The sequence below is a fragment of the Petromyzon marinus genome, chromosome 54, assembly GCF_048934315.1.
Source record: "Petromyzon marinus isolate PM22_M1 ecotype Great Lakes invasive population chromosome 54, UKy_Petmar_22M1.pri1.0, whole genome shotgun sequence".
Taxonomy (NCBI): domain Eukaryota; kingdom Metazoa; phylum Chordata; class Hyperoartia; order Petromyzontiformes; family Petromyzontidae; genus Petromyzon; species Petromyzon marinus.
The window spans coordinates 6,322,964-6,339,547 of NC_133720.1; the positions used below are offsets into that span (position 1 = coordinate 6,322,964).

The window sequence follows — 16,584 nt, forward strand, 5'->3', positions numbered from 1 at the left end:
CTTTATTCCCACCCCCCCCCCCACTTTATCCCCCCCACTTTATTCCCACCCCCCCCCCCCACTTTATCCCCCCCACTTTATTCCCACCCCCCCCACTTTATCCCCCCCACTTTATTCCCCCCACTTTATTCCCACCCCCCCCCCCACTTTATCCCCCCCACTTTATTCCCACCCCCCCCCCACTTTATCCCCCCCACTTTATTCCCCCCCCCCACTTTATCCCCCCCACTTTATTCCCACCCCCCCCCCCACTTTATCCCCCCCCACTTTATTCCCCCCACTTTATCCGCCCCCCACTTTATCCCCCCCCCCCACTTTATTCCCCCCCCACTATTCACCCCCCCCACCCCCCTTTATTCCCCCTCCCCCGCAGGTAGTGGGCGGTGCCATTTCGTCACTCGGGAAGTGACGTCACGCCAGGTGCTGCCTCCCACCCCCACACACCCCCCCCCACTCTCTCTCTCAACCTCGCGCCACTGCTCTGCGCCATTTTCCCGCGGGCGCAGTCGCCGAGCGGACCCCGCGAGCCCGGGACCCCCGGACAGCAGCCAGGGGGCCCAGACCCCCGAGCCCGACCCACAGGGATCCCTTCCCGAGATCGGGGAACCGCCCCCCCCCACTCCCTCGCCACCACCACAACAAAATCAGGGACCTTGCAAACGGCAGCAGCAGCAGCCCTTGATACCCCCTCAGCGTAAGACAAAGCGGCGAGCCCCCTTTTCTCTGAGGCGAACCTTAGGGGATTCAGGGACCCCCCCCTCCCTTACCCCCCCCCCGAAGAGGGAACCCCCGAAATGAGGGGGCTGTACCCCAGGATGCTGCTGCTACCCCTGCTGCTGCTGGGCGCGGTGACAGCGGAGGAACAAAGCCGCGAGTCTCAGGTAACGGGGTCTCTTACCCACAACGCATCCTCCTCATCCCCTTTTCAAGCTCGTTCGTCAGCCCCCCCTCTCGCATCCCTTATTAACCCCCCCCGTATCCCCTTGGATGCCCTCGCTCCTCTCCACGCATCCCCTCTCGTCCGTGTCGTCTCCGCCTCATCCCCTTTTGCTGCCTATCCCCTTTGCCGTGCCACTTTACAACCTCGTCGGTCCCCTCCTCTCACTCGCCGTCCCCACCACGCTGCAACCACCCCCCCCCCCCCTCGGGTCCCGTTCGTTTCCCCGCGTGCATCATCCGCATGCGATCGCATCCCCATGCACCCCCCTCGCTCTCTCCTATCCATTTAAACCCCCTTGCATCGTCGCCTCTCATCCCCTTGCATCGTCGATCCCTCATCCCCTTGCATCGTCGATCCCTCACCCCCCACCCCCTTGCATCGTCGGTCTCTCATCCCATCTCTCGGTCCCCCCTCCATCCTCTTCCCTGCGTCTCTCCCTCCCCGTGTAATCCGATCCCTGCTCTCCGCGTCCCCCTCTCTCCCCGCGCGCTCCCCTCGCTGTGCAGCCTCCGCTCTTTCTCTCACCTAGATCACCCCCACCTCCTCTCTCTTCTCCCCCTGCATCCCCTCGATTCACGGATCCCCTTTCTCATTGGCTTGCCCCCCTCTCTCCCTGGGTCTCCCTCTATCCCCATGGGCCCCCTTTCTCCCTGGGTCCCCCGTCTCTCCCCAGCTTCCTTTACATCTGTGTCCCCCTCTATCCCCCTGAGACCCCCTCTATCCCCCTGAGTCCCCCTCTTTCCCCCTGGCTCTCCCCTCTAGTCCCCTCCTGGGTCTCCCCTCTCTCCCTGGGGGTCCCCCGTCTCTCCCCAGCTTCCTTTCTATCTTGTGTGCCCCTCAATCCTCCTGGGTGTGTGTGCTTGGGGAGCGGTGGCGCGGCAGTTAGCGCACTTCACGACGAACCCGGCGATCCGAGTTCGATTCCCGCTCGCGACCAACAACAGTGACGATTAATCTGAACCGCTGCCGGGCCTCCCCTAGGTCGGCTGAGCCTTAAATGAGTGCCTGGTGCTGTGTGCAACTATCAAGCACTGGTGAGACAAAGGCGGCCGTGCGTGGTGATTGCCACCCATCCCTTCAAATTGGCCTGTATTAAGCGCTTGCCCCCGTAGTTTGTTAAGGCATTTTTGGTGACTTCTCTGTGGTGGCTTATGATGTGGAGAAACGGCTGTGATTTTACATCGAGGTAGATTGATGAGCCTGATGATTGCGTCAGGAGTAGTGAAAGTGGCGTTATCGCTGTTGCGATGATGCCTCCTTCATATACGTTACAGTATTGGCGGGTCTCTTTGTGTCTATGGTTCTGTATGGGGAATCTATAGATCTGTTTGTGGATCTGGATATCTTATCGGAGTCTATGGGTCTTGACGTGAATCTAGAGATGTGTGTGAGGCCATGGGTCTGTATGTGAGTCTACGGGTCTCGATCTGAATCTAGGTCTGAGTCCACGCGTCTGGATGCGAGATCCATGGATCTATGTTAGTCTATGGGTCTTGACGTGAATCTAGAGATCTGTATATGAGTTCACGGGTCTGTATGTGAGTCCATGGGTCTCGGTGTGAATCGATAGATCTGTCTTCGTGTGGCTCATGTTGCCGTACAGCAACAACTAATTTTGCATTGAAGTGTTTTTTTTAGCCAGAACAGGAGTTGGCGGGGTGGTGAATAATCGCTGCTGTGATGACGAAATGCCTCCCACACCTCCGTATTTGTCAATCGAGCCTAGGATGTCGATATTCACGTTCCATTATTCTGTTGTGGGTGGTGACCACAGTTTCCAAGCACTGCACTGAGAGGTTTTTTTTTTAATTTCCCATTTGTGCAGCATCATCATGTTGGGCGCCACTGTGGCTAGGATATGTCAACTACCTTTCCTGGTATACAGGAGGTCGTGGGTTCAATCCCGACCCTGATGCCCGTTGTATGTTTGGAGTTTGGATGTTCTCCCTTGTGGTCGCATAGATTTTTCTCCAGGTCCTTCGGTTTTACCCTCTACATCTAGATACAAGCGTTTAGAGTATTTGGCTGCTATGATTTTCCACGTGGTGTTAAGCCTCTACGTTGAGCTATCATTTGTGGGCCAGGTCGCTTCTGAAAAAGAGCCATATAGCTTCGAGGGCCTTACATGGTAAAACTAAAAACAATTGTTTACAAAGAGTATAGTTAGTTGCTACTGCCATAGTTTCTACAGCAGTTCATGCGATTCAGGGGTTTGTGTGGGCCCCAGGAAGCTTCAGGGACGGAAGATCGAAGCCCAGGGGGTATTTTGTGTCATCAGGTCTCTCGCCAGGAGAAGGATGTGTTTGTTAATTGTTTTTTTACACTTTTATCTGGCAACAAAACTTACACCTTTTTTACAAGGAGTCATGTTTCCATTGACCACAATACCTGCGGTCGGAATGCAAACAAAAAACATAACTGTGATAATGTATGCACTGTCCTTGAAATTGATTGGTCCACACCCGAGACAGCTTTCCTTAGAGCCTAGTCTCACATGGTGTTGGACGGCCCTGGTCCAACGCAGGTATTGTGGTCAATGCAAACATGACTCCTTGTAAAAATGGTGTCAGTTTTGTTGCCAGATTAAAGGGTAAAAAAACTATGATCATATTTTGCTACTGGCAAAGGAGGTTCCAATGGTGATGTGTTTGTTGTTTGCAACTTCTTGATTGCCGACGAAGATCGGTTTATCGAGCTTCATCGTCACCTTCGCTCCTCTATTGAAGACCGAAACGGGAAAGGCTTCTTTCACAATTCTAACAAATCGCCCGATGGAGCTGGTTGTTAATCGCCAGCGGAAAACGTCACGCTCAAATTGTAAATGGCGTGGGTTTACTCTGCAACGCACCGGTGTGCTGAACTAGTAACTAATCGGCAACTTTTGTTTTTGTGACGAACTTACTAATTGGCTGTGTCAGTTGTGGCGGATTAACGACAACATTTATATTTACGCGATCTAACCCAAAAAAAAGCGTTCTTATGGATTCATCGTCAGGGTTGAAGTTTGCATTGTTGAAGGGTTAAGTCCTTAATGGATTGTGTGACAGGCGGCGGTGGTGTGTGGAGTGGTTGGCGCACTGCGCTACGAACCCTGTCGACTCAGCCTCAAATGAGTACACGTTGTGCGGCGTGTAAACATCGTCACTGGGGAGACAAAGGCGGCCGGGCGTGGTGCTCGCCACCCACCCCCTCGTGTGCCCTGCCGGCCTTCATAGATGCTCACAAACAGCACTTGCCACATCAGTTTGTTAAGGCAAATGCGGGAACGGGTTTTTGTTTTGAGAGGTAGTGTAGTGGTTAGCACTTTGTGCTACGAACCCAGAAACCCAAAGTTAATTTCTCTCTCACGACCACATTAACAATGGCTAATATTTGAATCGGTCTTGGACCTCCCTTACTTTACCTCGGCCTTCAATGATTACCTGCTGTGGTGTGTAAACATCACCATCGGGGAGACAAAGGCCAACGGGCGTGGTGTTGGCCACCCATCCCCTCGTGCGCCGTGCCGGCGTTCACAGGTTGCTGCTCGCGAACAGAATTTGCCCTCAACGGTCCATTAAAAAGGCTATACGGGGGGGGGGCATCTTTGTCTCTTTGCGTGTTGCAGGATGAGGATGAAGAGGGCGCATGTGTGCCCGGGTTCTCCCGGCGCACAAACCTCCGTCCGGGCACCCACACCCTGCGGCCCGGCCAGCTGGTGCTCAAAGGTGAGGGGTCCTCCTTAATCCCCTTTCCACAACCCCCTTATCCCACATACCTCTCGCCATGATCTAATGCCACGTCCATCTAACGAAATCTCATGTCCCCCTTCATACCTTATTTCCATGATTGATCCACCCCTACCATGACCCCCCCCCCCTGTCCAGGTACCAAAACCCTCATGCCCTGTACCCCCCGATCCCACTTTCCTTATCCCATATCCCCGATCCCACATCCCTCATTCCCTATGCAATATACCTTAACCTCACATTCCTCATCCCCTATCCCACATATTCCTCATACCCCTATTCCCAATCCCATATATTTCTCATCGCCTATACCCAATCCCACACATTCCTCACCCTATCGCACATATTCCTCATCCCCAATCATATATATGTCTCATCCCCGATTTTGCATATTCCTCATCCCCAATCCCACATATTCCTCATACCCCTATTCTCAGTCCCACATTCCTTATACCCTATCGTGTATGTTCCTCATCCGCACTCATATATGTCTCATCCCCTATCCTCGATCCCACACATTCCTCATCCCCGCACCCCAAATGCGTTTAAAAAACAAAACTAAACATGACTACATTCGGTTTTCACGCTGTTCTCGTAGCGCAAAGGTTATCTCGTGTGAAGGCGCTGTGATTGGCAGGCTGTGTGCACGGTCTGCAGAAGTTTCAGTTGAAGCGGCGGCGCTATGCTGCTGTGTGTTTTTCCAAAACAGGTTCGCCTGCAGGTAATAAAAACTAAAAACATTCCGCAAATTTGGACCGAGATTCTGGCACGCGTGCTTGCCGGGGACCGGCCTTTCTCATCATTGCAGATGTCCCGACCGGTGTCTTCGGTCATCTTTGTGGTCATTCCCCTGGACTCTCTTATGATGCCCCCCCCCCCCCCATGGAGTTTGTATTTACTGGCTCCCACCTTAGTTCATCATCGTATATAATTCACAATAGATGCTTAGATTTAGGCTCGCCAACGTAACAATCTGTACGCGATCTGTCCCAAATAATCTCGTGTCCTTAAGAACCCTCCACCACCCGACACGGCCCAAACTATTTGAAATTGGTGGCACGAGCCTTTGACAGCGCGCCGTTTAACATGATCATTATCAATTGTCGTTTCGGCTCGCTCGCACCGCCGGAGTTGAACAATCCTGGTATACGGCGTTCGCAGCTCTTGGGTACGCGGCGCTTCGTTTGAAACTGCGCCAAGTGCCGTCGGGACGAGACGCGGGAAGTTGCGAGCATCCAGGAAGTTGTGCTCAGTGTTGCCGCTTCACCCCCAAGCCAGCTTCCCAAAATAAGGCGTCACAGTCTCGCACGCACGTAACGTTGCCTGCGAAAAAGTGTTGGCCTGTTGTGTCTCTGTGGTGTTCTCTCCGGTGTTCTTTCCAGTTCACGTCGTGTTGTTGTGCGTACCCTTGGTCTCGTTATGTCTCTGTTATGTTCTCTCAAGTTCGTGTTGTGGTGTTCTGCATGCCCTGGTCTTGTTGTGTCTCTGGTGTTCTCTCTAGTTGACGTTTTGTTGTGCGTACCCTTGCCCTCATGTTCTAGTCGTGTGTTAACGTGGCGTCGCAATGGTCAGCGGTTTTGCGTTGCAATTTGCATGAACGACTTGATACGTGAAATAACTTGACCAATATCTAATGCCACATCCCCGATCCACATCTTCCCACATCCCATGTTCACAAGCCTAGCCCCCAGAAAGACACAAACCGATCCAGAGTTAATTGAATGAAGCCGCAAGCTGATGGGTAATGTCGGCCTGGAAAGCCAATAGGCGGATGGACTAAAACGTATTTTAAGTTTCGTATTTATTTAGAGATGTAGATGCTGCACAGAGACGCTTGACAGAACTGGCCGTGCGGCTTAACTTTAGAGCGGGGCTGCTCGCAAGCAAGCGGAAGTTTGAGGTTTCAAACCCTGGTTGGCGTGGTGGGGCGGTGGGTGGGGGTGACTCGGTCCTACCATCATGCCTCTGGGGTCGATAAATTATGTACCACTTTGCGGGGAAGTCAACAGGGGATTGTCATGTAGGTAAAGTCGCGCCCGTCATGGGAACGTGGAATTTTCCCCACCGGCGTCTGCAGTCTTGTTAATATAAAATGCGCAATACTCACTACTTATTTGAGCAGGAAATCACTTTGGCTTTTATAGTGCCCATAATTCTTAACAGCAATGCATAATTAATATGTATCCCATATCTCATTCTAAAACTCATCCAAAATATCACGCCTAATTGAAAATTGGCTCGCCCACAGTGTGTGTGAAACCACCATGCTGTAGGTCACACACACTCGCATACTCACCCACTTGCTCATCCTCCCATCCGCTCACATTGCCTGGTCACACACAACGCCTCTCACTCAACCCACTCACTCGCCGACAAAGACATATCCCCCGTATAGTCCTTACAGCCTGTTTGGGGGCAAGTGCTGTTAGTGAGCCACCTACTTGCACACCCACTCGCCATACTGCAGGCCACACTCCCTCACCCACTCAATGCACTCACCCACACACTCACTGACCACACTGCACTTCTCTTTTGGCCCTCTTCCCTCCACGCTGCTCCGCTTGGGAATTCCCTCCTATCATCGTTCTCTCTTGTTCCCCGAGCTCTTAATAACAATGACCTCGTGCTCTTTATCTTTTGCAAGTTTTATGGTGCTGGTTGTTGCTGGCTTTTGGGGGGCAGCAACAGTGTTGAAATGAATCACCCCCCCCCCCCCGGTCCCCCCCCCTTCCCTTCCCTCCCCGGGTGCCTTTCTTTCCTCCAGTATGTTTGTTAACGTGTGACCTTGAGTCATTCTCACTCCTTACACGCGAGTGGTGTGTTGGAGAAAGGGTGAGAGTGGATGAGGAGTGTGGGTGAGAGGGTGAGTGGATGTGTGGAGCGGTAGTGTAGCGGGTGGCGCGCTGCGCTACGAACCCTGAACTTTAAAACTAAACTATTTTTTTTACAAAGGTAAGGCCTCACTTGAGCTATATAGGTCACTTCTGAAAAAAAAGCTATCACAAATGATAGCTCAGCGAAGTGGCTTATAACGTGGACATTTATAGCAGCCAAATACCGCATGTCGATTCTAAATGTGAAGGGAAAAAACCGGAGGACCCGGAGAAAAATCCACGACCACAGGGAGAGAGAGAGGGAGACGTAAACTCCAAAAATACAGCAGGTGTCGGGATCGAACCCACGACCTCCTGTATACCAGGCGAGGTAGTTAACATCTCCTAGCCACCGTGATGCCTCGCCATCTAAGCCTTAATGTCCCCACCTGCCTCCGGGACTGAACCCAGTTTTTCCCCTCCTCGCTGGGCCCTGTCGCGTCGAACTCAGGGCTGCTGTTCACGGAATTTGTGTTTTCTCCCTCCCCCCAACCGCCCTCTTAGTTTGGCAACCGGTGCCGTGCATCGAGCTCGCGCTGAGGTGTGATTAAAATTTGTTTTTACTTAAAAAAAATAAACCCGATGTCAGATCTTTCCCTCGACACGTGATTGTTTCTGATCTCTTCATCTGAGACCTCTCTCCCCCCCCCCCCCCCCCCCCTTGCGTCGCTCCTCCGTTATTCCGGTGTCGGCTCCCCCACTCCTTGATCCCCCTGCTCCCCCTGTTCCCTTATCTATGATCGTGCCCCCACCCTACTTCCCCCTTGAGGTGTGGGTTTCCCTGATCCCCCCCTACCTCCCACGCACCCTAGCCGCTTGATCCCCTCTCCTCACTCCTCTCAGCCTAACCCCACGACCCCGCTCGTCTCGCCGTGGACGTTGCCATGGCGATTTCAATTAGCGGATGCTCAGGCAGTTAGGTAGAGATGGGAGCTACGGGGGGTGCAGGGTGACGGGGGGGGGGGTCGACTGAACCAGCGCGGGTGTGCGGTTTATCGGAGCTGGGTGGGTGTGTGGGTAGTGAGGAGCGGTGGTGTAGCGGTGAGCGTGCTGCGCTACGAATCCGGCGGCCCGAGTTCGATTCCTGCTCACGGCCAAATCAGTGACGATTATCTGACCTTGTCCTCAGCCTCCCCGAGGTCGACTCAGCTTCAAATGAGTACCTGGTGCGGTGTGTAAAAAAAACATCGCCACTAGGGAGACAAAGGCGGCCGGGCGTGGTGCAAGCCCACACCCCCTCGTGTGCCGTTCTGGCCTTCATAGGTTCTCGCTAACAGCACTTGCCCCAACAGTGTTTAAAAGCTATACAGGGTAGCTTTGTAGTACTTGTAGTGGTGATTGTGATGGTTGCAGTGTTAGTTGTGATTTAAGTGGTGTTGATGGTGGTTTGCAGTGTTAGTACTGATTTCGGTATTGTTTGCCGCGTTCGTCGTGGTTGCAGTGGTGTTAACGGAGGTTGCAATGTTAGCTGTAATTGAGGTGTTGGTGGTAGTTGCAGTATTTGTTGTGATGTTGGTGAGGCACATGCGTTCCCGTTGCGTGGTGGAGGCAGTGTTGTTGGGGTTGTGGAGGTCACCCTCAGGGTCATTCTGGTCACTCGTGGTGGGTGGGGCTAGACCCCGGGCCCCGTAATTTGGGGGAAATGAGCGCTGTTCGTCATCCCCTAATTGGTTACGCGAGTGCCTGTGCGGTGATTACAGAGCGCGAGACAAGAGTCGGGCCCACCCTGAGGGCACAGAGACACCAACTCTCACTTTAGCTCCCTCCCCACTCTCTCCTCCCCACTCTCACGTCTCTTCAACACAAACTCTCACTTTCTCTCACAACTGTCATGTCTCTTCCTCCTCACTCTCACGTCTCTCCCTCCCCAATCTCACTTTCTCTCTCTCCCCACTCTCACTTCCTCTCCCTCCACCATTCTCACCTGCCCCCCTATACTCTCCTCTCTCCAGGTTGTGTTCCTCTCCTGATTTTGTTCCGCTTCAGATTTTGTTCCACTTGGAATTCCTATACCTCTCCACATAAATCATACCAGCCCGGATTCACTCCGTGCCACATTTATCCTGCCGCACGTTTTGCTCCGTTCCACATTCGTTCCACTGCAGATTCACTTCCATTCCAGATTCGTTCCGCACTTTGATGATCGTTCCGCTCGCCATTGGTTCCACTCAGGATTGGATCCACTGCTGGATTACCATCAACCGCTGCCGCCGGGGTGGTTGTTGCCCGGTGTTGCCGGCGCGTGCCACAGCTGCGCTCCGTTAGTTAAGCTCATCGGAATGTAGGACGCCAGCGCTACCACCACCACTGCTGCTGCCCCCCCCCAAACTCCCTTTCCCGAAACCCCTGTGGCTAAAATTACCGGCCCGTGCCCCGGTTGGAGCAGGAATGTCTCACTTTGTGGAGTGGGGTACTTGCCAAACCCCCGCCATGCCTCCCACCATATCCTCTCCCCCCCCCACCAGACACCACTAATTACCACCGTGTACCCCACCAACTACCACCGTACCCCACCAATCACTACCAACTACCACCGTACCCCACCAATCACTACCAACTACCACCGTACCTAACCAAACGCCACCAACTATCACCGGATTTCACCAATTGCCACCGTACCCCACCAATCACCACCAACTACCACCGAACCCAACAAATCACCACCAATTACCACCCTACCCCAACCAACGTCCACCGTACCCCACAAAACGCCACAAACTACCACCGTATTCGCCAATTGCCAGCAACTACCACCGTACCCCACCAAGTGTCACTGTATTCTACCCAATCACCACCAACTACCACCGTACCCCACCAAACGCCACAAACTACCACCGTATTCGCCAATTGCCAGAAACTACCACCGTACCCCACCAACTGTCACTGCATTCCACCCAATCACCACCAACTACCACCGAATCCAACAAATCGCCACCAATTACCCCACCGCACTCCACCAATCACCGCCAACTACCACAGCACCCCACGAAACACCACCAACTGTCACCGTATTTCGCCAAATTGCCAACAACTACCATCGTACCCCCACCAATCACCACCAACTACCACCATACCCCATCGAACACCACCGACTTCCCTTGCACCCCGCTGCGATGACGGGGAGCAATGCGAGGGTTAGAGGGGGGGAATGCGGGGGGGGAGGGTGCGGGGGGTTGCATGCTCCAGATTGACGGCCGTCCACCGGCCCTCATCACTAACACGTGCGGACACCCGCTGACACTCGCCAGCTGCCCCCCCCACCTCACCCCCCACCTCGCCCTCCACAGCGATAAGATTCCACCTCCAGTCGGATTCTTGGCGGGCGCCGCGTTGATCCAGCTCGGCCTGGTTTTTTTTCGTTTACGGCTGCAGCTTTCCAGCCTTCGGCTGGATCTTGAATCTTTTATGAGGGGAGCGCCTGGGCATAGAAGTGCGTGTTCCTGGGGTGGTTGCGTAGGGGGGGGGGGTACTCTGTGTGTGTCTGTCGGGATGGTTGGGTGGGGGTACTCTGTGTGTCTCTGTCTCTCGCGGTGGTTGGGTGGGGGTACTCTGTGTGTGTCTGTCTGTCGGGGTGGTTGGGTGGGGGGTACTCGGTGTGTCTCTGTCTCTCGGGGTGGTTGGGTGGGGGTACTCTGTGTGTGTCTGTCTGTCGGGGTGATCGGGTGGGGGTACTCTGTGTGTCTCTGTCTCTCGGGATGGTTGGGTCGGGGTACTGTGTGTGACTGTGGAGATCTCTGACTCTGGAGGTCTGTCTTCTTTGAGGGGTTATCTGCACTTTTGGGGTGGTAAGGTGACTTCTGTGTGATTCTGATAGTCTCTGTGTGTGTTGGGGGGGTGGTGGGGGGGTCTCTGTGTGCCTGAAGCATTCTCCCTAGCGTCTGTGGGTGTCTTTGTATCCCGCACCTCCAGTTAGCACGGTTGGCTACGGAAGAAGTTCAACGTGCACACAGATGTGGAGGGATTTCCGGAGTCTCTCTGTGCCACTGTGCAGGTTGCTGTATGTCTGGGGTGGTGGGGTGGGGGGGCCAGGCGGGCGGCCTCACGCCGCGAGGGCTGTGTGCACTCGGCAACGGGGATCTCTGTGAAAATGGGTATCGGTTGCTCCCTCGGTAATCCCCTCGGTAATCCCCTCTCACGTCCGTATGCTGCGACCGACCGACCTGGGGGCGGTTATCACCGGGGGCACAAGGCAGTGGCCACGGCAGTCGTGTGAGCCCGCGATAAAAGCCTCATCGGGGAAAATTGGAAACGTTTAAAAAATTGCCCTAACCGCACAACAACAACACCACCACAAAACTGGAAATTCTGTACAGCAAGTTTCTGGCTCACGGTTTCGATCACGTGTGCCTACCTCCTCACGTCCTTCCACCTGCCACCCCCCCCCCCCCCCCCAAGGGCACCTCTTTGTTTGCCTCCCACGGCTTCCTGGTTTAGCCTCGGCCCTGGAATTGAACCGTGGCCGCCGCCGCCGACGACGAGCGATTCCCACAAACGGGAACATTTCTGGTTTTTCTTTTTCGATTTAACACAGCACCCATTCACTTCCTCTTCTGTAAAAAAAAAAAAATTCCCGTCTGCCCGTGGCGATGGTGATTTTGCGGAAATTACCAGTAATTATTTAGGGTCATAGGGAGGAGGTGGGGGGTGCCGGGGTTGGGGGCAGTGGGGAGGGAGTGAGGAATGAGCGGGGGGGGGGGCGCATGCCTGCAACCCATGAAAACGCACCCCCTCTACGACCTCGGCCATTCGTGGAAGCTCAGGCAGGTATCAGGCCCGGTTGGTATCTGCGTGAGTGACCAGCTGATGGGGGTGATGATGATGACGACGATGATGATGAAGGGGATGTTTGTCGCGAGCCGTCGTCTTTGCCTCTGTGCAAGAGCGAGCGAATCCCGAGTGTCCGCGTTTGGGCCAGGTTTTGGGCCTGGCGCGGAACGATTGAGTGACACACGATGGCAATGCGGGGGAACCAAACATTCCCAACGTTACTGCAGGAGAGAGAGGTCCCCTCCTGCGGCAGGAATCTTGAGACTCGTCGAGGCATTCCAGGGTCTAATGAAAGGGCATGCACGCGCGTGTGCAATAATAATACTAATTAAATAATAATACCAAATAACCATAACTAACTATTCATATCTATTCATATTTTACCCGGTAAGGCCCGCTGAGCAATATAGCTATTTTTTCACAAGCGACCTGGCCATCGCAAATGATAGCCGAACGAAAGTGGCTTCCGGCAGCCAAATACTCCGAACGCGTGACGTTGGATTCTAAACATAGAGGGAAAAACCGTAGGGAAAAATCCACGCTACCGCGGTGAGAGTGAGAGAGAGACACGCAGATTCCGAATATACAACAGGCTTCAGGGTCAGGATCGAACCGCGACGATCTCCTGCATACCAGGCGAGGTAGTTAACATCTCGCCACCACGGCGGCGTAATAAAATGCTGGTCGCTTGCCGCCACGGTCGGGTGACCCCCGCCGCGTTCCCCCGCCGCCGTCGCATCGTTCATTGCGCCCTCAGCACCGCCACTCGCCGACCAACTTTGCCGACGCTGCAGTAACGTCTCCGACGGCGGCGTCGTCACGGTTTGCCTACGCCAGGCACTTTCGCTGGCGGCGGTGGTTGGTGGCGGCTGTTGCCGATGGCCGTCGTCCTTTTGTTTGCGGTCATTGCCGCCGTGGGTTTATTTGTGCCTCGTTGTTTTGCGTTGGGACTTTGTTGACGGTGCAGTCGGGGTGCCCTCCCTCCCTCCACCACCACCACCACCACTGTCGGTGGAGAATTGACGCTCCGCTAGAGCTGAGACGAGTGTGTGCGGTGGGTGTGTGGTGAGAGTGTGTAATGTGTGTGCGGTGTATGTGGTGAGTGTGTAGTGTGTGTGCGGTGCGAGTGTGTGGTGAGTGTGTAGTGTGTGTGCGGTGCGAGTGTGTGGTGAGTGTGATTCCGGTAACACCCCCCTCGTGTGCCGTGCCGGCCTTCATAGGTTCTACTCGCTAGCAGCACTTTCCCCAACAGTCTGTTACAGGGTATACGGGGGGGGTTATTGGTTCTTGTGAGTGATTGTTGCGTGTGATTGTTGTGTCGATGCGAGTGTGCAGTGTGAGTGTGTGAGATGGAGCGTGCAGTGTGGATGCGAGTGTGTGGGATGGTGTGTGAATGTGAGTACGCGGTGTGGTGTATGTGTGTGTGTGAGTGAGTGCACGGTGTGGTGTATGTGTGTGAGTGCATGGTGTGGTGTATGTGTGAGCGTTGTGTTGGGTTATGTGCGAGTGTGTGGGATGGTGTGTGGATGAAAGTGCTGTAAAGTGAGTGTTTTGGGTGAGAAGTGCTCGGCTAACAGCACTAGCTCCGAGTCTGTTGAAGGCTATGCCGGAAGATCTTTGTCTTGGTGAGAGGAGTGTAAATGCTGTGTTTATATGTGGAGTTTGTTGTGCGAGTGGTGTGGTGGTGTTAGTGTCAATGTGTGAGTGGTGTGGTGTTAGTGTTTATTTGAAAATGTTCAACGAGGAAACAACCTTGTGCGATGAGATCTCTCCTTCACAGATGTCTAGGGGATACTCTGTGTGCGCGTTGTGTGTGTGCAACTGTGTTCTGTATGGGGAGCGGTGGTGTCACGGTTAGCGTGCTGCGCTACGAACCCGGCGACCCAAGTTCGATTCCCGCTCACGGCCAACACTAGTGACGATTATCTGAACCAGTCCTGGCCCTCCTAGGTTGACTGAGCCTCAAATGAGTACCTGGTGCGGTCTGTAAATACATCGCCACTGGGGAGAAAAAGGCGGCCGGGCGTGGAGCTGTCCACCAACCTCCCCGTGTGTCGTTTCAGCCTTAATAGGTGCTCGCTGACAGCACTTGCGCTACAGTGTTTTAGGGCTGAGCGGGTGATCTTTGTCTTGTGTTTTTATATGTGGCATTGTGCGTTTGTCTTTAGCGTATCTCACCGTGTGTGCGTGTGTGAGCATGCGTACGCTTCAATGTACAGTATGGGAATATTTTAATCCGTCCTGGGTCTTCCACCTAGATCTGCCCAGCCGTAAACGAGTAGCTAGTGCAATGTCTAAACATCAGCAGTGGAGAGACAAAGGTGGCCGGGCGTGCTTCTGGCACTTGCCCCAACAGCCTGTCAGAGGCTAAACGGGGGATCTTTATCTTTTGTGCCTTTCATTTTGCGTGTGTCACTGCCTTTGTGGGTCTTTGTGTTCTCATTGTCCTTAATCACTGTGTGTATCACTCTGTGTCCTTTGTGGGGGGGGGGGTGGAGTTTCACATTGAGAAACCTCGCACTCAACATTTCCAAAGCCATCTTAAAATACATAGGGGCTGTCACTTTAAAGGTTGTCTATTGTGTTTTTCATTTTAGAAGATATTGCCTCATTATGGAATTATCCGGTGGCTTGACGCTTACAGGAAACTGAATTTCACCATTGTCATGACCACCACGACCACGATCCCAGGGGTGGATTAGAAAAAAGTTTTGAGTACGTCGCGACACCGTTGCGCGGTAATCCGCGATCGTTTTGTTTGTTCCCCTGCGCGCAAGGCACGTGGACGGCTCGGGCGCTATCCGAATAGCAGATCCCAACTTCCGCCGCACGCTTTACGTGCCGAGTAAAATGCCCAACTTTCACGGTCATTCGAACGATTCGCCCACCCCCTCTCCCCCCGCATGTTCGGTGACTGAAAAGTACGTCCGCAGATGTGGAAGTAGCGTGCGCGGTTGTGTGCGTGTTTGTGATTTGTATATCGTGCGCGTGTTTGTGATTTGTGTGTGATGTGCGCGCGCTGTTCGGCAACGTGCATGTGTTATTTGTATACGTGTGCAAGTGTCCTCGGTGTGTGTGTGTGTAGCGCACACTCAGTCGGAGACGAGGTAGTTGCAGGAGGCAGGCACCTTCTCTCTCTTTATATCTCTTACACCAACTCCGGCCGTTCTCACTCGCACGGATCGCCTCCTCTCTCGACCACGTTGGCGTACAAGCCGGCCTAGACACAACGCTGACCGCGTTGCACCGACGGCGTCGACCGAGACGGCCAACTACTGTTCGGCCACGCAATGATCGGGGGACGGCGGCGGCAGCGACGACAACGGCGGCGAGGAGACGAGTCCACTCCCAGAGCCGGCAGCCCGGAGCTCTCGTTCTCCACTGCTTTTATTGCCCTCGGCGTGGCCTGGCTGCACTCTGGCCGCGCCCCCTTCTCGAACCCGCTAGCGGGGTTCCAGGGGCCTCCCGATGAGGTCTTCCGTGACCCTTGCCCCAGTTCCTCCGCCCTGCCGGCGCACAGCCGTGTATATGCTCGACGGCGTGTGCGCTAACTGTCCACCGCAGTCGACGCTGCTGGACAGCAGTTGGCGTTGTATCACTACACGTGTAATGTACGTGTGAATGCGTGTCTTAGTCTTTGTGTGTGCACGGGTGTGTGCACATGTGTGCGCGTGATTATGTGCGTACGGAGGGAGCGCAAGCGTAGCGGTTGGCGCGCTCCACTCCAAACCCGGCGAGCCGAGTTCCCGCTCACGGCCAACACCAGTGATAATTATTTGAACCGGTCCTGGGCCTCCCCTAGGTCGAATCAGCCTCAGATGGGTACCTGGTGCGGTGTGTAAACATCACCACTGTGGAGACAAAGGCGGTCGGACGTGGTGCTGACAACCCACCCCCTCGTGTACCATAGTGCCCAGCCTTCATAGGTGCTACCCGCTAACAGCACTTGCCCCAAACAGCCTGTGTAGGCTACGCAGAAAATCTTTGTATTTGTGGGAGTTGTGGTTTTGTGGTCGGTGCACTGTTTTTGCAAACTCAGTGACGTTTATTTCCTCACCGTGATTAACAAAGCAATAACAACAGCAACATTGCGCACGTGCGTAATGAGCCACTAACTGTAACAACAGATGCCTCTGATTGCAGTGGTCCAACAACATCCGGCGAGAGCTATATAAGAAGCAGTCCGCGGTGGTGAGATGTTATCTCCCTCGCCTGGTATGCAGGAGGTCTTGGCTTCGGGCCCGATCCTGACACGTCTATTTTTGGAGTTTCCATG

General features: G+C 54.1%; 1 protein-coding gene across 1 annotated transcript in view; it reads left to right on the forward strand.

Moving 5' to 3' along the window:
• The first annotated feature begins 442 nt into the window (after window positions 1-442).
• Window positions 443-16,584, forward strand: part of LOC116954200 (cadherin-2-like) — a 40,289-nt gene continuing 24,147 nt past the window's right edge. The window contains exons 1-2 of the mRNA XM_032974725.2: window positions 443-881; window positions 4,548-4,647. Of these exons, the coding sequence (XP_032830616.1) occupies window positions 795-881; window positions 4,548-4,647 (187 nt within the window). The 5' untranslated portion in view covers window positions 443-794. The remainder of the gene's footprint in view (window positions 882-4,547; window positions 4,648-16,584) is intronic.